Raw genomic sequence first — 23,922 nt, forward strand, 5'->3', positions numbered from 1 at the left:
AAACGTCCCCAAACCTCGGCAGGTCTCCGTTCCTGTTTGGGGAGGTTTGGGCGCCTCCCCAAACCTCCCCAAACCTCGGCAGGTCTCCGTTCCTCCGCGCAGACCTGCCGACCTTTGGGGAGGTTTGGGCGCCTCCCCAAACGTCCCCAAACCTCGGCAGGTCTCCGTTCCTGTTTGGGGAGGTTTGGGCGCCTCCCCAAACCTCGGCAGGTCTCCGTTCCTCCGCGCAGACCTGCCGACCTTTGGGGAGGTTTGGGCGCCTCCCCAAACGTCCCCAAACCTCGGCAGGTCTCCGTTCCTCCGCGCAGACCTGCCGACCTTTGGGGAGGTTTGGGCGCCTCCCCAAACGTCCCCAAACCTCGGCAGGTCTCCGTTCGTGTTTGGGGAGGTTTGGGCGCCTCCCCAAACCTCCCCAAACCTCGGCAGGTCTCCGTTCCTCCGCGCAGACCTGCCGACCTTTGGGGAGGTTTGGGCGCCTCCCCAAACGTCCCCAAACCTCGGCAGGTCTCCGTTCGTGTTTGGGGAGGTTTGGGCGCCTCCCCAAACCTCCCCAAACCTCGGCAGGTCTCCGTTCCTCCGCGCAGACCTGCCGACCTTTGGGGAGGTTTGGGCGCCTCCCCAAACGTCCCCAAACCTCGGCAGGTCTCCGTTCCTGTTTGGGGAGGTTTGGGCGCCTCCCCAAACGTCCCCAAACCTCGGCAGGTCTCCGTTCCTCCGCGCAGACCTGCCGACCTTTGGGGAGGTTTGGGCGCCTCCCCAAACGTCCCCAAACCTCGGCAGGTCTCCGTTCCTGTTTGGGGAGGTTTGGGCGCCTCCCCAAACCTCCCCAAACCTCGGCAGGTCTCCGTTCCTCCGCGCAGACCTGCCGACCTTTGGGGAGGTTTGGGCGCCTCCCCAAACGTCCCCAAACCTCGGCAGGTCTCCGTTCGTGTTTGGGGAGGTTTGGGCGCCTCCCCAAACCTCCCCAAACCTCGGCAGGTCTCCGTTCCTCCGCGCAGACCTGCCGACCTTTGGGGAGGTTTGGGCGCCTCCCCAAACCTCCCCAAACAGGAACGGAGACCTGCCGAGGTTTGGGGACGTTTGGGGAGGCGCCCAAACCTCCCCAAAGGTCGGCAGGTCTGCGCGGAGGAACGGAGACCTGCCGAGGTTTGGGGACGTTTGGGGAGGCGCCCAAACCTCCCCAAACAGGAACGGAGACCTGCCGAGGTTTGGGGACGTTTGGGGAGGCGCCCAAACCTCCCCAAAGGTCGGCAGGTCTGCGCGGAGGAACGGAGACCTGCCGAGGTTTGGGGACGTTTGGGGAGGCGCCCAAACCTCCCCAAACAGGAACGGAGACCTGCCGAGGTTTGGGGACGTTTGGGGAGGCGCCCAAACCTCCCCAAAGGTCGGCAGGTCTGCGCGGAGGAACGGAGACCTGCCGAGGTTTGGGGAGGTTTGGGGAGGCGCCCAAACCTCCCCAAACAGGAACGGAGACCTGCCGAGGTTTGGGGACGTTTGGGGAGGCGCCCAAACCTCCCCAAAGGTCGGCAGGTCTGCGCGGAGGAACGGAGACCTGCCGAGGTTTGGGGACGTTTGGGGAGGCGCCCAAACCTCCCCAAACACGAACGGAGACCTGCCGAGGTTTGGGGACGTTTGGGGAGGCGCCCAAACCTCCCCAAAGGTCGGCAGGTCTGCGCGGAGGAACGGAGACCTGCCGAGGTTTGGGGACGTTTGGGGAGGCGCCCAAACCTCCCCAAACAGGAACGGAGACCTGCCGAGGTTTGGGGACGTTTGGGGAGGCGCCCAAACCTCCCCAAAGGTCGGCAGGTCTGCGCGGAGGAACGGAGACCTGCCGAGGCTTGGGGAGGTTTGGGGAGGCGCCCAAACCTCCCCAAACAGGAACGGAGACCTGCCGAGGTTTGGGGACGTTTGGGGAGGCGCCCAAACCTCCCCAAACAGGAACGGAGACCTGCCGAGGTTTGGGGACGTTTGGGGAGGCGCCCAAACCTCCCCAAAGGTCGGCAGGTCTGCGCGGAGGAACGGAGACCTGCCGAGGTTTGGGGACGTTTGGGGAGGCGCCCAAACCTCCCCAAACAGGAACGGAGACCTGCCGAGGTTTGGGGACGTTTGGGGAGGCGCCCAAACCTCCCCAAAGGTCGGCAGGTCTGCACGGAGGAACGGAGACCTGCCGAGGTTTGGGGAGGTTTGGGGAGGCGCCCAAACCTCCCCAAAGGTCGGCAGGAGGAACGGAGACCTGCCGAGGTTTGGGGAGGTTTGGGGAGGCGCCCAAACCTCCCCAAAGGTCGGCAGGAGGAACGGAGACCTGCCGACGAGCCGCGGCTACACAGGGTATTCCTGTGTATTCAGGCTTGCAAAATGGCGGATCGAGCCTCTGCTGGCGGCAGAGGCTTGCAGAACGGTGGATCGGCTTATACTCGAGTCAATAACTTTTTCCAGTTTTTGGGGGTGAAATTGGGGGTCTCGGCTTATACTCGAGTCGGCTTATACTCAAGTATATACGGTAAATGAGATTAGCACTGCTGGCTTAGATTTGAAAAGGGGCTTCCTCTTTCACTTCTCATTGAAACAGCATCCAATTGTGGGGCATTTTACAGTATTAAATGCGATTTCATTGGAAATAAACATGGTTTAAATTTCTGCTCTCACTGATGCATGCACTCCATATATTAGCTGCTCAGGTTCCTATAAGCATTAAAAGTCCCTTCAGTCTTTCAACATGGTTTGGGAGATACCTACTTACTAATCTGGGCTCGCTGTTCAGCAAGTTTGATTTAACAAGTTTTGGCTACATCTTCTGTGTTCTTGTTATGGAGGTAACCATGGAGGGAGTTCAGCACAGTAATAAGTCATTTTATGCCAGTGGACTGCTGCTTCAATTCTCAGATGTTAATTTTACACTCTTTTTTGCAGTTGCTTATATAGGGGAACAGGGTCTTCAGTTCCAGCTAGACGAGACTTGAAGAGATTGCTTACGTTTAAATCAGCGTTTCCCAACCTTAGGAACTTGAAGATGCGTGGACTTCAACTCCCAGAATTCCCCAGCCAGCATAGCTGGCTGGGGAATTCTGGGAGTTGAAGTCCACGCATCTTCAAGTTCCTAAGGTTGGGAAACGCTGGTTTAAATGTCATTCTTGAAGGCATGAATTCACCCTGATTTTACCATCCAGATGTGATTTGAAGGGAGGAAAAGGACTTAGAGCACTGTCGAACATTTTAGAGCATTACAAAGAGACTCTTCCCAATTCTTCTAATGGCAGCATGGAAAAACTGCCCAGATGGAAAGATTAGTATTATTATTTTTAGGATTATTTTTATTTCATGTACACTCTATATCAGAATGCAGCAATCTTGTTTTTTACTTCATTTGTTTTTTTCTGTTTTCAGCATGAAAAGATTTATGCTTAAAACCACATTATTGGAAAGAGACCTTTTTTTAAGCAGACACTGACCAGTCACCATTTTCATGCATTCCTGGGTTTCAAATGCTCAATCACTTTTGCTGTCTTGTTCCTCTCAACCCATTCAGCAACCTGCCAGGATGTGAGAACTGATACTGTTCCTATAAAGTAGCCTGCAGGGCTGTGCACATCTTTGCAGTAGTCTTTTAGTGACCGTGGTTTGACATGAGTACTTTCATTGTGCCATCCCTTTTCTACTGCATTAACTTTGCTGTACTAGACAAAAATGGCCTCTTGGCACAGGCATTGCAGAAACACTTTCCATCAAAATGAAGCAGTTGACTGTGGCAGATCCACTCCGCTTCAGTGCTTGTGAGATCAAATGCTCTTGCCTCCAATAGGCATTTTGTCTTGTTGAGATGGAGCAACACTTCAAGAGAGATTAAATCCTAGATGGCCAAATAGACATCTTATCCCTCCTTAAAAAAGAATGTTTGGTTCTGAGATTTCAGTTTCCAGAAATTATTCCAGGATGCCCCTTCTCTCGATCCCCAATCTACTGGGGTGATTTGATTTTCCTTTTCTCTGGTCAAAGTTTTAATGCCCTCACCCTTTGCTACAGAAATAAAACTGTGGATGGACACTTTGGTAGCATTTTGTTGTTGTTGTTGTTGTTAGCTGTGAAGTCATGTCCGACCCATCGCAACCCTATGGACAATGTTCCTCCAGGCCTTCCTGTCCTCTACCATCTTCTGGAGTCCATTTAAGCTCACGCCTACTGCTTCAGGGACTCCATCCAGCCACCTCTTTCTCTGTTGTCCCCTTCTTCTTTTGCCCTCAACCTTTTCCAGCATTAGGCTCTTCTCCAGTGAGTCCTTCCTTCTCATTAGGTGGCCAAAGTATTTGAGTTTCAACTTCAGGATCTGGCCTTCTAAAGAGCAGTCAGGGTTGATCTCTAGGACTGACCGGTTTGATCACCTTGCAGTCCAAGGGACTCGCAGGAGTCTTCTTTGGTAGCATTTTTTTTTTTTAAAAAAAACGAGCAGATATTTTTCTCGTTACGATTTCATGAATGCATTTATTTTATCAGTAAATTTGTCCCTGTGGCTTTCCAAAGGAATCAAGATGGCTACTGATAAAAAAAAATAAGAGTGGGGGAAGTGGTTCTTTATCTCCCAAAGCAAAGCAAATGCCATATACTGCTAAACTTCATAATTTCTTCCTTTTATCCAGTTGCTCAGTGAGCTAATCATGTCTGCTTAATGCCAGACATCATATTATGTGCGTCCCTGGGGAATTTCCAAGATAGAGCTCTGCCTTTTTTACCCAGTGAGTCAGGAGGTATGTGGGTGGGGGCAGTTCTCTTGAATGCCATGACATCATTTGGTGCCTGTGTCTTACGAGGTTTATGGTTTTTATAAATCATCACTGACCTGTAGAATAATGACAAAATAATGAATAAGAATCCATAAAAGCATGCATTCAAGTATAGTGAGAATAGCTCTGTATGTCACTGCCTTAAGCTGGTACTTTGCACTCCTGTTTAAAATGTATAAGTTACACCTGCCTCTGTAGCTTTTGAAAGGGCAAAGATGAGGCAAATAGTATCTGCAAAATAATGAGTTGATTTTGTTTTTCTTGAACTAGGCATTGCTGTAGCCTGTCTTTCCTAACAGGAACTCGGTCCCATTTCTCATACCTATCAAATATGATACAAGCTTCACTAATAATAAATAGTCAAATGAAAATTGTCATGTACAATTTGTCTCGTATAACAATTTGCTTTGGACAGACATCTACACATATATATCCCTCAGTGTAATTTAGGTTAGCAGATTATTTTCAGAATTCAAGGTTTCCTTTAATTAAATGTTCCTGTGCTATAGTACATTGATCATGCAGGACCTGTTCACTAATTTACAAGAACAGTGTTTTACATGCTTGTTTTCTTGAATGTTGAGTTATATTGGAGGTAATAGCACTTGAGATCTTTGCAGTGGCTGTCATACTTTTAAAAAATGGAGAAATAGTCTCAAATAGCATATGTGGACAGTTCTTTAGATTAGTCCAAAATTAACTGCACTACAAGTTTCTACGTATTTCAAATGGAAATATTTTAAAATATGTTCCCATTCACTCTCAGTATAGGTATTTTAATTGCACAATCTATTTAAATACTACCAAGAGTTCCATCCTGTAGAAATCTGTGTCTTTTTTATTGGCAGAAATTCATTTCATAAAATGAAGTCACAACCAGTTGTAGCTGTCTTATGGTTGTATATTCCATAATTCAGACAATGAAGTCATTAGAATCAATGCTCTCTATTATTGAATATTAACTAACACACACACACACACACACACAAATTGTTTTAAAGAAGGAAGGGAAAATAATGCCAGACAAGATTAGGAACTTACAGCTAGTAATCTTTGCAATAAGGAAATGTGCCTTTCCCCATTTTGTTTTCAAAAAGGAAATAAATGTGGTGGTGTGGTTGGAAGAAGCTTTCACTTTCTATATGCTGATATTAACTTTGCGTTTTAATCAAGTAAGCCAGCATGGTACAAATAAATTGAACAACTTTTTATGTGTTTGTTTATGTCCTTTTTTATTTACAGGTGTCAGAAACTACTTAAAGGAAGCTTTAGTACACATAATTGCTGTACATGCTGAGGTGAGACTAATGCAACTTATTATCCACAGTGAGTGCCAAAAAAGCCTAACTGACCTTTGTTTTCCAGCCCCCAAAATAGATTCAAAAATGTTACACAAAAGGTGAGGTCTTCAGTTGATAGTTATGACCCTTGCTTCATCTGCACCAACACTGCAGCTGCCTTTTAGAACAGTTTTTCTCAACCTCGGCAACATTAAGACTTGTGGACTTCAACTCCCAGCATTTCCCAGCCAATGGGAATTCTTGGAGTTGAAGTCCACAGACCTTAAAGTTGCTGAGGTTTAGAAAAAAATTTGTTGCACATTCCTGCTTGTTTAACTGATTTTTGCACCCATTCTGTGCCAGCTATTTCCTTTAAAGATTAAGTAAGAGAGAAAATGATGGTATCTGATTTTGTCCATGGGAAACCAGTGTTAAAATCCACAGCAGAAGAGTGCCTTTAGAAAAACCAATTGAAGGCATATAAGTATGTGCAGGCTTTAGATTTCTCCAGAACTGTTGTCAGGAAAGTCTACCTTCTAAAATTGCTGTCATGATAACAATTGTAGGAAAATACACAGAAAAATAAATTTGAAACGTTACATTGTGTTTCATTTAAAATCTGCAGGTATTCACTATCTCAAAGGAGCTTGTACCCAGAGTTCTGTCAAGGATTGTTGAAGCAGTTGCCGAAGAACTCAGCAGACTAATGCAGTGTGTTTCATCTTTTAGCAGAAATGGTGCTCTACAGGTAGTCAAGTTAGGGGATGTTATTGTTAACAAATATGTATTTCTGCTACTACCTTGGGTGCTTTCAGACAGAGAGTTCTTTTTGATGCAGTTTTCATAAAATCCCATGGTTATAGCTGTTTGACTGCACAGTAAGTCTGAGAAAAAATATCTTAGTTAAGTTCTGTATCAGATGGCTAAGAGAAGCAGGCTAATTGTGCAGGAATGAATTATTTTAGTTCCACATTGTTCTTCAAACATTAATCGTCATCATCATTCTAGCCATTGTCTGTCCCCTGCTTCTCTTTAGGCTTCACTCATGCATGATCACACACAAACGCAGTTACCCTCCCTCCCCACGAAAACAAAATGCAGATTTTACTCTCTTGAACTTCCTTCCTCTTTAGTAAATGACATATTAAGAACCCATATCCTTTCTGGGTTAAAAAAATATTAAGTAGAAGTTATATTCAACATATTTTATACAGGTCAAAAGAAAGCATAATCTAAATATGGAAACTTTATATAGTATTCAGATGGGCTTTAACTAATATCTGAATGTCCAAATCTATACTTGTCCTTACATTTGTTAAATTTTATTTTTTTATTTTATTTTATTTATTTTATTTATTAAATGAGATAATAATATAGCAACAAAAAAAATTAACTTCTAAAATGTTGTGCTTGCTACTATAAAACTACCCTTAAAATTAGCAAATCCTAAACATTGTAAAATCAGATGTTTGAAGCTGTAACACTGGAATATTTTTGTCCTTTAGGCTCGACTTGAAATTTGTGCCTTGAGAGATTCCGTGTCTGTATTCCTCACTTCTGAAAGCAAGTAAGTAAGAAAAAAAAGTGACAGCATCAATTAACACTTTCTTTTATGAAAATCATAAAATATCCCCCAAACCAAAAGGACTTCATAAAATGCCTTAATGTAAACATGGGTTACTTGAGATTTCCAACACCATGTTTGTGACCTCTGGAACGACCTCCAGTCAGATACAGAAAATTAGTAGAGGCTTCCTCTTAATTCTGAGGAGAAACATACACACACACACACACACACACACACACACAAGTGGACGCACACATTAATGCAGTCTCACCATAATTGATAAAACTTGGGGGGAAATTGACATCACCCCCAAAAATTGGAGGGAAAAAAATTAACATCTTGATTTTACTTAATTTGCTTCATTATCCTGATCGATTATGTTCATGTCCACACCAAAACATTAAGTTGAGCCCTTGTAGTCAACCGATTATTTACCTATTTCTATTTCAGCTTAAAATCACATATGACTCTGTAATTTTCTTGGTACTTATTTGACAGTTTCATTTATTTAGTAAAAAATAAAAGGGGAGGGCGGGAACAATAATCTATTCAATTCAAGGTAGCAAGCACATCTAATCCTCCTGCTTCCTATTTTCCCCACAATAACAATCTTTTTTTTATTGAAAAGTTTTACAATACATTTTTAAATACAACCCCCCCCCCCTCCACAATAACAATCTTATGAAGTGGGTTGGACTGAAGAGAGAGGAACCGGACAAAAATCATTCAGTAACTTTCATGCCTAAGGAAGGCTCAAAACTCACAGTCTCGTGGTTTCTAGGCCAGCACTTTCACCACTACACCAAACTGGCCTTCATAAATGGTATCATGATCACCGAGTAACAACATACAATTCATTTTCTATCTGTTCTCAGGAGTTCTGTTTTCCTGACTATTGTGAAGTGTTATGGTATATGGGAAATCAGACGAGCGTTTATTATAAATAGATATTCCCTAAGGGGTTTTTAATTCTTTATTTTTTAAGTATTTCCTTCGGTGTAAATACATTAGTGTCACAGGTCCATCTGGATTTTTCAGGAAAAATCCTTGAGCAAGTTCTTAGCCACCATTTAGACAGTTACGGATCTTCCTGAGTAAATGGAATTCAAAAAGAATATCCTTCCTATGATAACCGATTGCTGTTATACTGCAATAGTCCTTAAATCATTGGCTAAGGGTTATGGTTTCATCAGTGCGCATAGAGGCTTCCTCGATGAGTTTGAAAGTATATCACAGATGCTTAGCACAGATTAACCACATTTCAATGGAAGCAGTCCATTTGTTCTCTGACACCAACTGTGAGGAGTGATCAGTACGTCACATGAAAGCAGCACCTCTGTAACAACATCCTTTTTATACAAAAAAAGACTGTCTTTTTATTAAAGGATAAGGTTTAGAAATATCCACATAAGAAAGATAGTTTTAGAAGGCAAGATAAGTTTGCAAAGTCAAAATTGAACTGAAAACCGAGTGATGAAAGCTTTAAATTCTGTGGAATAAAATGAAGATTTTGCATGTACACATGTACAAATATGTATGTGTGTCTGAGTGTGTTTATGCAAATGAACTCTGAATGCTATCCAGAGACCATTCCTATAAGTGGCTCTTATTTTGTATTAATTTTAATGAGCAATATTTTGTAGGAATTTGCATGTTGCATGTCTAGATACAAATGCATGGATATATAACACACACACTAATACACATAGAGACTGGAAATTAATAATTTTGGTCAACTTGTGTAAGGGAAATATCTGTTTAATTTACAGCTCAAGCTTTAAGCAAGCTCTGGAAGCCTTGCCTCAGCTGTCAAGTGGTGCAGATAAAAAGTAAGTTGGTGTCCTTTATAATTTAGAAGGTGTATTTTGCAAATATTAAAGCAGTTGAAGCATTCATTCCTTGAGGAAAACCCTATTTATGATCCAAGGCATAGCAAATACAGTGATAGTGGTGGTGTTTCCATTACACCATTTTCCATGCACACAGTATATATGGACTTTAATGTGATTTATCATTATAACAATTCTCCAAAGATTACAAATGACTTTTTGAAGCATCAGCAAGACACTCGAGAGCAAGAAGAAATTTATTCTTGGATTATCAATGTCCGAAATAGAACCCCTTATTTAATTCATTCCAGTGGCCCTGAAATATTCCCTTATTTGTTCATTTCTGCTAAACTGAACAAACAGTAATGTTTCATTTCAGTATTGGAGGAAGCTGAAATCTAAGTTGCTTCCAACTCCTTCAGTAGTGAGCTTCAAAGTGTTATTGATACATTAAATAATAGTTTTCCCAGAATGCAATTTATCTGCTAAAACACACACTCTTGTTGCTTCTGCAAGCTCAACACTGGTTACACAGCAGCATTTTTAATAATGAATTCAAAGAATTTAAATCTGCTGCTAGTAATAAATTGGGCTTAAGACTGACTTATGAAATATTGACAACAGTATATGTAGATGCTGTATTTGTACTTATTCCCGCAGGGAGATGTTAAAGGAGTAGATACATGCTTTCAACTGTTAGTCATTGGATCTATTAAAGATTATACAGCTGTGGAATTTACTGCAGCTGTTAAATACTGTTCTTTTTTTTTCCAAAAAGGAAATCAGTTACCGCCTAAAATATAATTTAACATTTTAATGTAATATTAAATTGCCTTTTTTAGTTCTCATATTTTTGTCAGGGGCACCACACAAAATTATTCTTAAGAATATCCATTTTCCTGATTATGAAAAAGCTAAAAATATTTGTATACGTATAATTATGTTTTGTGTTTGCAATTTATTTTGAACACATGAAATGCTGTTGAAGTTGTGAATCTTATTCCATCCAGCAGGACTCAATCTGTGTAAAAAGCACATGTATACATTAGGAAACAAAATAAGAAAGGCTGAAGTTACACACTTATAAATAACACATCTGCATATGTAGTCTTATTGATAACAATTTCTCACATCTTGAAATACAAGCTAAATATTTTGGTAGAAGTGTTTGTAGGTTACTCTGAATTACTGAGGTTGTATGCTAGAGAACAGGTTGCATGGAAACAAAATTAGTAAAAAAAATAGAGACTGTGCAGTAACAAGATCCATTTTACAGATAGTGTAAACTCAGCATACCATTTCGTGTATCTACAATGTTCTCTAGTTGTCAGGAACCATGGCTTTAGTAAATTTGCATACTTTGTATGATGCATTGGCTTTGTTATAGATGAACTCAATTACATCTTTGAAAAGTTGCTAGTGCAAGATAGATCCATTTACCGCACCACCAATACCACCCCCGTTCTTGCCTCCACCTTGTGTGGTGGAATCAGTGGCTGACAGGAAGGAAGTCCGGTAGGCGGACTTAAGAGAGATTCCAGCTTGGATTCCATAGGTGGGAGGAAGCATATGAGATCAAACTTATATAGAGTTTGTTCTATATCAGGCTTTCCCAGGAAAAGCAGTCAAATCTGGTGAGATTTGTTGTGAACTGGTGAATCAACAATAAAGAAACCTCTTGACCTGACCTAAGAGAAGTTCTGATTGCTTGCGCCTGACATTGTTCTTGTAATGCTTTTGAACTCCTCAACTCTAGTCTATATCTTAAAATATTTTCCTTTTCTGCAGATTGCTGGAAGAACTGCTGAACATATTCAAGAGCAGCATGCAGTTTCAGCTCACTTGCTTTCAAGCTGCTTCTTCCACAGTGGTGAAGACCTAATTCTGAAACTGAACTCTTTTCATGAAAAAGGAACTGTAAATGCCATCCGTCGTGTTCTCAAGTAACTGTACTATTCTTTTCTGTCACCTCATTTTCCTGAACCAAACTTCAGAGTAAAATTATTAGCAGACCTAATGCTTCTAGAAATAGTAAACAATGCCATTTTGTTTGGATGAAAATTTATTCTGAAACATTGTAAACAGCAATATATCACAGTATGCTTAATAGCTTGGCAAGTTGGTTGTATTCATTATCCTAATAAATGTTGACAAGTGGTGTCACCAGTTTCCTTAAATTTCTGAGCATATTTAGCAGAGTGTTCTAAAATTCTCCATATCAGTAGAGATAGGTATAATGGTATGTGGGAAAGACCTTGGGAGACTAGGCCAGGGGTAGGCAACCTTGGCTCTTTTATGACTCGTGGACTTCAACTCCCAGAATTCCTGAGCCAGGATGGCTCAGCTTGGAAACCTCTCCATTTCTCCTCAGCATGGCTGGCTCAGGAATTCTGGGAGTTGAAGTCCACAAGTCATAAAAGAGCCAAGGTTGCCTACCCCTGGACTAGGCCAAGAGACACTGCCAAGGAAACGATCAGATGAGAGACAGAAAAGCTCACAACTAGTTAGTGGGCGGGGCAAGAAATTCAGGAGAGACCCTCCCTACTTTTCAAGCTGTAAAGGAGATTGCAAGATTCTGTAGCTTTACAATAAATTAGAATTAGCTCATCTGCTTGTGATTTGTATCTAATTTACCCCACAAGGCCAACAACATGTTGCGTTGCAGTAGAACTCTTTTATCAATGAATTGATTATGTAACATCAAGTCACTATTGACTTAGCGATCATTTAGGTAGATTTCCAAGTTGATTCAATAGTGCATTCATTACTGCTGAAATTCAGTCCATATTTTCGCTGGTCATCCTCTTTCTCTTTAGGTATGTGTCATGTATGTGTTCACTTTGAGAGCGGGCAACTAAATTTCATTTTTGATGTGTGTCGTTGTGCCCACAGTAAAAAATGACAATAAAGGTTATCTTATCTTATCTTTCCTTCCACCTTGCCCAGCACTTGCAGACCTCTTCAGATCACAGGATCTTCACATAATGTGTCCAAAAGATCATAATTTGAGCCTTGAGTGAGAACCCTGAATTGGTTTGTTCTGTGATTCATTCGTTTGTTTTCTTGGCTGTCCATAATATTGTCAGGTTTGTCTCCAGCACCAGCACTCAAAAGCGTCGATCCTCTTTATATCCTGGTTCAAGTTCAGTTTTAGTTTGCATAGTATCACAAGGTAAACTACTATTCATCAGCAAATTACCATTGAGATGATATACAAGTTAAAATATTATCAGTTGAGAACATACATGAAATCTGGGAAAGATAAGCCAGCAAGCTAAGTACATAATGGTTTTTCTACATTCATACAAGTGTATCTATAGGCAGGTTTACAACTATTAACACCTCCTTTACAAGAAAACATTATAAGATTTGTAGATAAACACACAATTCTAAAGAACCTGAAAAAGTAAAAAGCATTCCATTTTTACTCAGCTTTTTAAATGTTATGAATCACGGTACTAAGAAAAAAAATCATCATCATGACCATTTATATCTTTCAAATGGATTAATGTGCATCGTAAAACTTATTTCAAGCCAGTCTGCTTATTATTACCTTTAAAAAGTAGTCATTCAGTTTTTGATGTTGCTACCTCAAATTCAAACTTGGAAACCCCAAATGTGTATTCATAAATATCTGCTTTAGTATTGGTGCTTCAATTACGGTATCTTGTAGTCTTAACAAAGTGAAGTCAATTATCTTGATAGCAAGATTAAAAGTAATGCAGATATTTTCATTTGTGAAGTATTTCTTCAAGTTCAGAACTTGAGGCAATGTGTCTTTCTCATCAAGCTTTCCTTTTTCTCCCATTCCCCAAGTGAAGCTGTCTGAACAAGGATGATTCAGTAATTGTTATTACATATGCCATGTTTTGGCACCTTTATCAGTTGCTGTCATCATTTCACACATTCTTCCCCATTGATATTTGTTTATGAATTTATACAACCGCTGAACTCAAATTTTGTGACCCTGGGCAGTGTACAAAAAGACAAAAAAAAACCCGCTGAGAACTAAGGTAGCTCATTAAAACATGCAATAAAATGACAAACAGAACTGAAATCTTCTCCAAACCCACCCTGAAGACTAGGCTCAACCTGACCCTAAACCCAGGGGAAGAGTCAAGTGTTCACTATCTTCTTGTAAGCTTGTAGAGTTGAGGCCAACTGTATATATCTAGGGGAAGAGGGGCTGCCACAAAGAAGACAAGCATCCTGGGTCCCATAATTGTTTTAATGAAGGGATCCACAGTGTTTACCTTCACTGGAAAGTGTGGGACAGGCCCATAACCTTAGAAGTGAACAATCCTGTAGAAAAAACTGATCCTAATGCTATTTAAGGCTTTTGTGAAATTCCAATTAATTTCTTTAATCCAACAGGGATGGTCTACATGACGTTCTGGAAAAATAAGATTGATGATGACGATGACATTCTTTGAAAAGAATAATACGTGTGCTGCATTTATCATCATCTGACCTGAATCTCCTTTTCTTCCTTATGAAGATAACAAGTAGTCCTCAATGACCACAGTTAGGATGGGAAACTCTGTCACTAAATACCATGGTGTTAAACAAGGTCTCGTGACTGTAATCTTATGGCTGGCCTGACTCTGCTTGCTGGAAGCTAGTTATGAAATGCACAAATGTGAAATCACAGGTCTGCAGGACCCATTGGTTGAAAAGTGCTTGAATCTTGGTCACATGACCATGGGAATGGATCATAATGTTACATTTTTAGCACTATCATAGCAAAGACTACCTGTACTACAAGCCATAGACCTAGAAGGAAAAAAAAGCAAACCAAGATATGTCATCTACTACTGTTGCTACTGTTACTAAATAAAAAAGGTAAAGGTTCCCCCGCACATGCGTGCTAGTCATTTCCAACTCTAGGGGCCAGTGCTCATCTCCGTTTCAAAGCCGAAGAGCCAGCACTTGTCCGAGGATGTCTCCATGGTCATGTGGCCGGCACGACTAGACGCCAAAGGCGCACGGAACACTGTTACCTTCCCACTGTAGTGGTCCCTATTTTTCTACTTGCATTTTTACTTGCTTTCGAACTGCTAGGTTGGCAGAAACTGGGACGAGTAACAGGCACTCACTCTGTTACGCGGCACTCGGGATTCAACCCGCCAAACTGCCAACCTTCTGATCGACAAGCTCAGCGTCCTAACCCACTGAGCCACCACATCCCTGTTACTAAATACTATCAGATTAATAACTGACATCCTACGTAGGTCTGCCTGCCTGCAGGCGTGCATACACATGCACTCACACTATGTAGAATAGCATTCATGATGCATTTCTTTTTCACCCTATTTCTCCTTCAGCAAATCCTAGAAAATATAATTGCCTAATTTGTTTCTTCCCCAAGGTTGCAACAGTCCAGCTAGCATTTGTTTCTAGATAATATCTTAGTGAAAAGGTTAAGAAAATCACTTGCCATTTACCTGACCTTCAAAAGTAAGTGAGAGTTTTTGAAAGGGGGGGTTTCATGCATTTTTGAGAAGGAAAAGTTCATTTTTTGATCCCTATTTGTGAGGGGGGGAAATCCTGGTTTGGGTCCTTAATGATGGAAGAAAAACCCCAAGGGAAGCTGAATATAAATGGCTGGAGATCTGAGATCATCACAGTCTTTTCCTTCAGTACAATTTTTATAATATTGTTAAGGGAAACCACAGGGGACTACTTAAGGGGCAAGCCATGAACTGAGTACCTGAGTACCAAGTGCATGTATAGTAAGAAATAGAAGAAATGTATCAAGCCTAATAGGAGTAGTACATGTGACAAATTGTAATTGGATGACCACATGACCTGCTTCACAGATAACAGCTCTGCCTTTGAAAGGTTTCAGCACCAAGCTTACTATTAATTGACATGCAGAGCGTGACAAGAAAGTGCCATTAGAATGCTGATACAACAGCCGTGCTGAAATAAGATTCAATTCCTAATCTAGTAAACTTCTGAACATGCAATAAGGGACATGCCGTATTATCCCACCATTCTGGGTAAGCCGTTGGTCTTGAGCTACTTCTACAGGACCATCCCTTATCTGAAGACCTGACCAGTTCACATGTGATTTAAAAATGAGGCGCTTGTGTATGAAATGGAACAGAGAATTCTGGAAGATTCCATTAACCCTTCAGATGACTGATTCAGTTGTTCTGACAGTGGCCTGGTGTTTGTTTTTTTCTAGAAGTTAAATCTTCTGAACTGTAAATTAAATGCAATCGCCCATATACAGGATTCTGGACAAAATGGAACCAGACAATATCCAGAATACCACAATCCAGACTTAATTTAGGAAATCATAAAGTCACTACTGAATGTTGAGGGGGAAGGAGGGAGGGAGTGGGAGAGGGAGATCCTGCCATGAAGATGGCCATATTTAGCCTTTGAGAAGAGATGTAGAAATTGAGATAGAAGGAGTGTTAGAACGGCTGCAGAAGTTAAATATGTCTAGTCTAATGACGAGAAAGACTAAGGGTGACATGATAGCAATCTTCCAACATTTGAGAGGCTGTCACAGAGAAGACGGGGTTGACTTATTCTCCAAAACACCTGGGGGCAGGACAAAAAGTAATGGACGGCAACCTGCTACCAGCAAGGTTACAGTAGATTAATATATAATCTACTGCAGAAAAGCATGGTCAATTTAAAAAAAGAAGACATTGTATAGGTAATTTTCTACATGCTTTTGCTGAGCCAAGGAGACAACATCCCAAGTATTGGAAATATATTTTGACATAAATATTGAGCAATTAAATTAGCTCTTTCACTTCTAAATAAAGATTGAAATCCAATCAGTCATGATCTCTGAGGAAAGTCTTTCATTATCATAGACCAAAACAATAGTTAAAAAAAAGTAACAGCAGTGGGTAAAAAGAAGAAAAAATAAAAATAAAAGTGTGCCTGTGTGTGTATACACAAATACATGCACTCTTATATGGAAAAGTCAATTTTATTATATTAACTAGTATGTCAGAAACCATTCTTGACAGTGCTAGCACGCTCTGACAATGGCACAACATTTCCTGACTTCTATAGAAATGGCTTATCTTTCAATAGGTAAGATACAAAGTCTGAACTTCTGCTAATAAAATAGAGAATAGCTGTAAGCATAAGGTGCAGTGGTGGGATTCAAATATGTGAACAACCAGTTCTCTCTGTGGATGCCGCTTTCAGAAGTCCATTCTGTGCCCGGGCAACACAAAATTAGCTACCAGTTCTGCCGAAGTGGTGCAATCCGGCTGAATCCCATCACTGATAAGGTGTTGTAATAGAAGGCAACCCAAACAATCTGTCTCAGTGCCACAACCTTGCATCCAAATAGATTTAAAGCCCTCCTTGAAAAACAGACTCAATGGATTTGAATTTTTATCTTACGCTATCATTCACTGCCCGGCTGTCTGCTGAAACATTGCCTCAGAGTTCCCAGAATAGAATACGGAAGACCTGAGTTTTAAAATTGCTCATCGGTGGTTTTGTGTCTTCTCATTCCCATTCAAAAGCATCATTTTAGCCTTTCAGGATGTATGTCCTCTTAATTCTTCAAAGCTGGAAGAATTCCCTTTCCCCTTAAGATCTGAAATTAGAGCCAACACTGCAACACCAATTCCGCAGCATCAACTTTACCAGCGTGAAAGGGTTTCTAACTCTTTGGTAGAATTTCTTTAGGAAAACCATGAAGATTCATTCCTTCTGAATATCAACTGGACTTGGAAGCTGCTGCTAAAATCTTGGCAAGTTTGGACATGTATTCATACGACTGTGAACACAAAGACCACAAAATTCAAATGAACTACTTGTCTAATCTTTCAAAAAATGATTTACCGTAACCCATTAGTTAAACCAGCCTTACTGGTCATTGACCTGTGGGCTACTGAGTGAGATTTCAGTTCCATTCTCTTAACACTCCTGTACCAGGATACTGTTTTTTTTTATTAGAGATTCTGAGCTTTTCTCTGAGGCTTAGACTGAACTAGAAGCTGAGAGCATTCGGTTAACTTTGAAGAAAAATCCCTCCCCCCAAGACTCTAAGAAGACACCTATCTCCCAACTTTTGTTTAAACTACACAGTGGTCTTAAGTAAATTATCTTCATCTCAGTGAAAACACAGTTGAAATGTCACACCTTTCTCTCAGTTTTGCTGCATCCTGATAAAAGCAAGAGTTCAAATAATCCTGCAGTACTTACTCAACTTCAGCAAAAGGCCAGGACTAACCACAAAAAAAACACAACCTGAAAACAAGCTAAGGTCTTCAGGTACAGCAAATGCCAGTTGAGATCAAGTTCAAAGGAAATAACTGATGCCAAAGAGTTGGTCTGCAGAAAAAAAAGCACAGCTCATCACTTGACCCAAATATTTTAGGATATTCTTCTCCAGAAATGCCTTTCGCAGGCTGATTTCCTGAAAGAAGCAATGGAAAAGCTGCCAATATCAAACAATTAACTATCTTTTGTTTGGTTTACATATCAATAATACCCATACAGTAATGCTTTAAGGCAGTGTTTTTTAAACTGGGCAACTTTGAAGCAACATGAAGCAGGCTAGCTGTGGAATTCTGGGAGTTGAAGTCCATCCATCTTAAAGTTGAAAAACACTGCTCTAAGGTCTCCACCAGGGACGCGGTGGCTCAGTGGGTTAGGACGCTGAGCTTGTCGATCAGAAGGTCAGCAGTTTGGCAGGTCAAATCCTGAGTGCCGCGTAACAGAGTGAGCGCCTGTTACTCGTCCCAGCTTCTGCCAACCTAGCAGTTCGAAAGCACGTAAAAATGCAAGTAGAAAAATAGGGACCACTACGGTGGGAAGGTAACAGCGTTCCGTGTGCCTTTGGCGTGTAGTCATGCCTGCCACATGACCATGGAGACGTCCTCGGACAAGTGCTGGCTTTTCGGCTTTGAAACGGAGATGAGCACCGGCCCCTAGAGTCAGAAACGACTAGCACGCATGTGCGGGGGAACCTTTACCTTTACTTTTAAGGTCTCCACCAAGCTTTCATTCTTTTCATTATTCACCAAAAGGCAGCTTGCAGAAATCAGCTACATTCTAAACCTTCACCAACAAGCCAGAAGAACCAGGAGAAAATAAAGCTTCCTTCCTCAACCTGAGGCCCTCCAGCTGAGACGAACTACAGTCTGAGTCCTCACTAACCTTTGGTCAGTTTGCCTGGGCTGATGGAAGGCAGTCCAAACCTTTGCAGAGCATCAAATTAGAAAAGGCAGTGATAAAGAGATGAAAACAGAAGCTACAAGATCCACGGAAAGAATCTCCACATCAAAAGACTTGTAAGAAAGGACAGATTTCCTGAAGGCCCCCAAGATGATGAAAATCATAGCAGGCAGTGCTGATCAGTGGGACTTTTGTAATAAGAAGTCCAGCACAGAAAAGGAGACTGTGGAGATTTAAAAAGCCAAAGGCCTCAGGAATAGGCAAATTTATCAGAAGACATTAAGAAAACCAAGATCATGGCATCCGGTCCTCTCAATTCCTGGCAAAAATGGGGAAGAAATGGAGGTAGTGACAGATTTTATTTTCCTGGGCTCCAAGATCACCGCAGACGGGGACTGCAGCCAAGAAATTAAAAGACTCTTGCTCCTGGAGAGGAAAGCCATGGCAAATCTACACAGCACACTAAAAAGCAGAGACATCATCCTGCCAACAAAAGTGTGTATAGTGAAGGCTATGGTCTTCCCAGTTGCAATGTATGGCTGTGAAAGTTGGACCATAAGAAAGGCTGAGTGCCAAAGAATTGAGGCCTTTGAACTATGGTGCTGGAGAAGACTCCTGCGAGTCCCTTGGACTGCAAGGCAATCAAACCGGTCAATCCTAGAGGAGATCAACCCTGACTGCTCTTTAGAAGGCCAGACCCTGAAGCTGAAATTCAAATACTTTGGCCACCTAATGAGAAGGAAGGACTCACTGGAGAAGAGTCTGATGCTGGGAAAGGTTGAGGAAAAGAGAAGAAGGGAACGACAGAGAATGAGGTGGTTGGATGGAGTCATTGAAGCAGTAGGCGTGAGCCTAAATGGACTCCAGAAGATGGTAGAGGACAGGAAGGCCTGGAGGAATGTTGTCCATGGGGTCGTGATGGGTCGGACACGACTTCGCAACTAACAACAAGAAGAACAACAGAAGACAACACAGGGAAAAAAATGGAGTGAATGATTTCATCTTCTGAAGGACATGCTCAAAGGTGTATTTCTCCTTTTCTCCTGTTTACTTCTTTTTTTTGCCCAGGGTGCATATTTGTCCAGAAACCAAGCTAGAACTATGTCCAGCCCTGGCATTGCTGCCTCTGAAATTATCACAGTTTTCAGTCACTTCTCTAATGAATATGTGATCGTTTCCTTTCTTGTTTAACACAATCAGCCTGTAAACTGCCTCATTGGCAATGTTTAGATGAGGTGAGCAGCTTGTAATATAAACCCAGCAGAAACACACCAGTGAAGTGAGGGGGGGAAAACCTTGAACACCCAAAGGAAAAACAGCCCAACCTACCCACTCTGACTCAACCTTTCCCAGACTGGAAGCAGCAGCAGCAGCTGAAATGCAATGCACAAGCCAAGAGAGCCATCTTAAAAGAAAGGAGACATGGAGTTTAAGCATTTTCACATCCAAATGGATGTGTCATCTATGCAGCAGCACGTACAGTAATGTTAGTACATAACTGGGCATGTAACAGTAGCATGGATTGTCTTATTTTTTTATAAATACCCCTATTTTACAAATCGTCAACTATTCAACATGCCAGAATAATGCAAGAAGACAAGTACATGGTGCTGTGATGATGCATGACATCTGATGCAAGCTAGTATGACACACTGTTTGTGCGTTGAGGTTTCATCGCTTGCCCCATGTGGACATATATGGACACCAGAAATAGGAACCTGTCTCTTTGTGAGCAGTTGACGCTTCAAATTGGGATACGTTTTGACAAAAGAGGTTCTTCTTATGAGGTATGGTAGGATTTAATAGAGGCTTGCTTGCCATAAACTCCATTCCAATTATTCTTCAATCAGCTCAAGCCCACAATATGCTTTAGAGACAAGTTTGCTTCAATTACATTTTATTGCCAGGATTTTGTCATCACTCACATGGTTTGTTTGCTTTTATTTCTTGAGTAGCCATGAAAATTTGCTTGAGGGGGTGAAACTGCTGGATTTAAAAAGCAACTATTTGAGAATGAGAAAACCATTTTTAGTGGAAAAACCCACTGCACTTAATAGTGGATTGCTGATGGTTTTAAATTCTCTCCCCAGTCTTCTCTTGCAAGTTGTTTTAAATAACAGGGTTTTTTAGATTTCCTATGAAAAGAAAAAAAAAACTACTGCAAACGTATCTAATTACAAATAAATTAAACAGGATTTCCTTTTCTTACTTAGGACTATTTTCAAAATTCCCAAATCATTTGAACCAGTATGTGTCAAATTAAGCAAATATAAATCACTGAGCATAAAGGATTGTCACACTGAATTGAAACACCATTTGCCTTTTGGGTCTGTATCCTAGTTCTGGGTGTACTAAACTTGGTCTGTCAAACTTCTGTACAGTATTATTCCTTTCAATTATATCTAAGTAAGTGAATACAAGACTACATTATAAGCATGATTGCAGCATGTTTTTATTTATTTATTACAATTATATGACCGCCCATCTCACTTGTGATGCTGGGTTGCACACACAATGAGAATAACAGTCAAACAATTTTAAAAAAAACCCAATTAAAAATACAATGAACGCAATTAAAAGCTGCCATAAGAAAAACACAGGATAGTATATGAAAATCCCATTGAAGTTAATGTGCCTGGAGTCTTTGAAAGTTTGTATAATTCTGCAGTGCATGAGTCATATCAGATATATAGTCATACCAATAGAAGTTAGGGATTTTACAATCCCATTGGTAAATGTTTAAATTCATGTCTAGTCTCCCAGTGGAGCTTATTTATTCAAAACATGGCCCGCACATCGAAGTGCTTAACGCATTCTGCACTTCAGATAAGATATTGTAATAACCAGGAAGAAATATCTAAAACAAAATACAAGCTTTATTGTGTGACAAAAGTTGTCTAATTTTAAAGATCATAGAAATCAAAACATTATTTCTTTTTGCCCCAAAGAGGTTTTAAAGACATGAACGGATTAAATGGGCCTTAGAAAACTACCTTAAAGGAAAAGAATAAAGGCACAATCGACGTAGCCCTGCTCTTGGCATTTTCTGAAGAAACACCATAACATGAATGCAGACCATAGGTATTGTATATGAAAGTGGTTTATTCGGGTTTTTTGCACTATTAAAAGGACCACCAACTAACAACTGATGGGAAAGATCTTTGCCTAAAGACTGGCACTTTAGAAGGTTCAATGATCAGATAGAAGACTTGTTCCAATTAATTCTGTGTATATTATTGTTTTTATGTTGCTCTTATTTGTGAGTCACCTAGTCACTTGGTGTTGGACAGATCAAAATAGGATAGATACATCACGATAACAATAGATAGATATAGATGATAGAAAGAAAACTAAATAAATAGAAGAGAGAGAGATGATAGGAGAGAAGGGGAAGAGATGGGAAGTTAGGTCAGAAATGAGCAATATTTCTCATTTAGTTCCAATTCTGGGAAGCAGGCTTAGAGAATTAGAAAAATATATTATCTTTCCACCTGCCTTCTGTTGAACCTTATACTATTTTTTTAAAAAAATCTTATTCGGTTCAATCCAGTGGCAGGATTCAGCCGTTTCGCACCACTTCGGCAGAACCAGTAACTAATTTTTTGTTGCCCAGGCCCAGAATGAACTTCTGGAAGTGGCATCCATGCAGAGAAGCAGTTGTTCACATATTTAAATCCCACTACTGGTTCAATCTAATCTCTATTATAGTCATAGACCAGCATAAGGGGAATGGGATACAGTGAATTAAAAAGAATAGAAGATATTGAACCGCTTTGTGTCTAGTTGTTAGGAAGAGTTAAAACAATTTAAGAAAAGTTAATTTTACTAGCGTCTACCTCTGTAGATAGTGTCTAAGAGCCTTGGTGGAGCAGTGGGCTAATGCCTCCTTAAGTAACACCAGCTGCCTGCAATTAGTGCAGGTTCGAGTCCCACCAGGCTCAAGGTTGACTCAGCCTTCCATCCTTCCGAGGTAGGTAAAATGAGGACCCAGATTGTTGGGGGCAATTAAGCTGACTTTGTAATAATGCCGCTTGGGGTGTGTGTGAAAGCCCTAATAAGCAGGCATATACATAGAATGAAGGCTACTGCTAAGCTTGTAAGCCGCCCTGAGTCTTCGGAGAAGGGCGGGATATAAATGGAATTAAAATAAAATAAATAAATAAAATAAAAGATGCTATGGAACACCTGACAAGACCAAGACAGACATAGAAAATGATGTTACATTGATCATACAAAAGAAATTAGCTATTGTCTTAATAATTAAAAGGGATATACAAACAAAAAACAAGAGAGTGGCCTGGATATTTCTTTTTATTGGATTTAGAAAAAAAAAAGGCTTTTTAAAGTTTTGAAGAGTTTTGTGAGATGGGACAGAAAAATATAAAAGCACTGGGAGGAAGAGTGCCGCCAGGCGGGCGGGCAGGCAGGTGTCTTGCTTGGCTGTGGCTTGGGGGGCACTTTTTTCAGTGCCATTGTAACTTCAAACAGTCACTAAGCGAACTGATGTAAGTCGAGGACTGCCTGTACTTCATCACTTTTTTCCTTTTTTTTTTTTGGTCATCAAGTTTTTGACACCTTGCTAGGTGACTGGTGGTACTCAGATGTTGCCATATCCTAAAAGTGGTACAATGGGTGAAAAGGCTGAAAAGCCCTGTGTTAGTCCACTGCAGCAAAAACAAAACTGTTGTGGGATAGCCTAAAAAAAAACCAATCACAGCAAACACTTGAAAGGACTTTATCTGTGTCTCTTGCACTTTGCATCCCTCCTGTCTCAATATTGATACATTCTTTTGATTTGTATCCCTCCATTCAAGAGCTCAATGAGGCATGCATAGCATCGTCCTGCTTTTTTTTCCTTGCAACAACTCTGTGAGGCAGATTGAGCTGAGAGTGACTGATCCAAGTCAGCCAGGGAGCTTCCAGAGCTAAAACTGAACTTGATCCTGGGTGTTACTACTCCCGAGTTGAATTTTTCTATTCACAGGGCTTTTTTTCTCATAGAACGCTCAGAACGGAGTTCCGGCACCTTTTTTGGATGGAACCTCGTAGGGTAGGCAAGGTGGGTTGTATGACATGTGTGAGTTCCAGCACCTTTTTCTTTTACAAAAAAAGCACTGTCTATTCATGTTACAGAAGTTTACTGTTTATACAAAATGCATCTTTTTTTAGAAAAAAAAAGGCAAATTGCTGCTTAAAAATAAAATATGGCACATGTCCGAAGCACACGGGGGGGGGGGGTGGTCAATCTGCGTGTTGAAACTGAACTTCAAAGATTACGATCTTTGAACAGAATGGGATTTCTTCCT

General features: G+C 41.1%; 1 protein-coding gene across 1 annotated transcript in view; it reads left to right on the plus strand.

Annotated features, from left to right (window-relative positions):
* EXOC2 (exocyst complex component 2) overlaps positions 1 to 12,339 on the plus strand; it is a 95,582-nt gene extending 83,243 nt beyond the window's left edge. Inside the window, exons 24-28 of the mRNA XM_083358388.1 lie at positions 6,018 to 6,073; positions 6,681 to 6,803; positions 7,561 to 7,622; positions 9,392 to 9,451; positions 11,240 to 12,339. Coding sequence (XP_083214514.1) covers positions 6,018 to 6,073; positions 6,681 to 6,803; positions 7,561 to 7,622; positions 9,392 to 9,451; positions 11,240 to 11,333 — 395 coding nt within the window. The 3' untranslated portion in view covers positions 11,334 to 12,339. The remainder of the gene's footprint in view (positions 1 to 6,017; positions 6,074 to 6,680; positions 6,804 to 7,560; positions 7,623 to 9,391; positions 9,452 to 11,239) is intronic.
* The last annotated feature ends 11,583 nt before the right edge of the window (positions 12,340 to 23,922 follow it).

This window comes from Vipera ursinii (assembly GCF_947247035.1).
Source record: "Vipera ursinii genome assembly, chromosome: 3".
Classification (NCBI taxonomy): Eukaryota; Metazoa; Chordata; class Lepidosauria; order Squamata; family Viperidae; genus Vipera; species Vipera ursinii.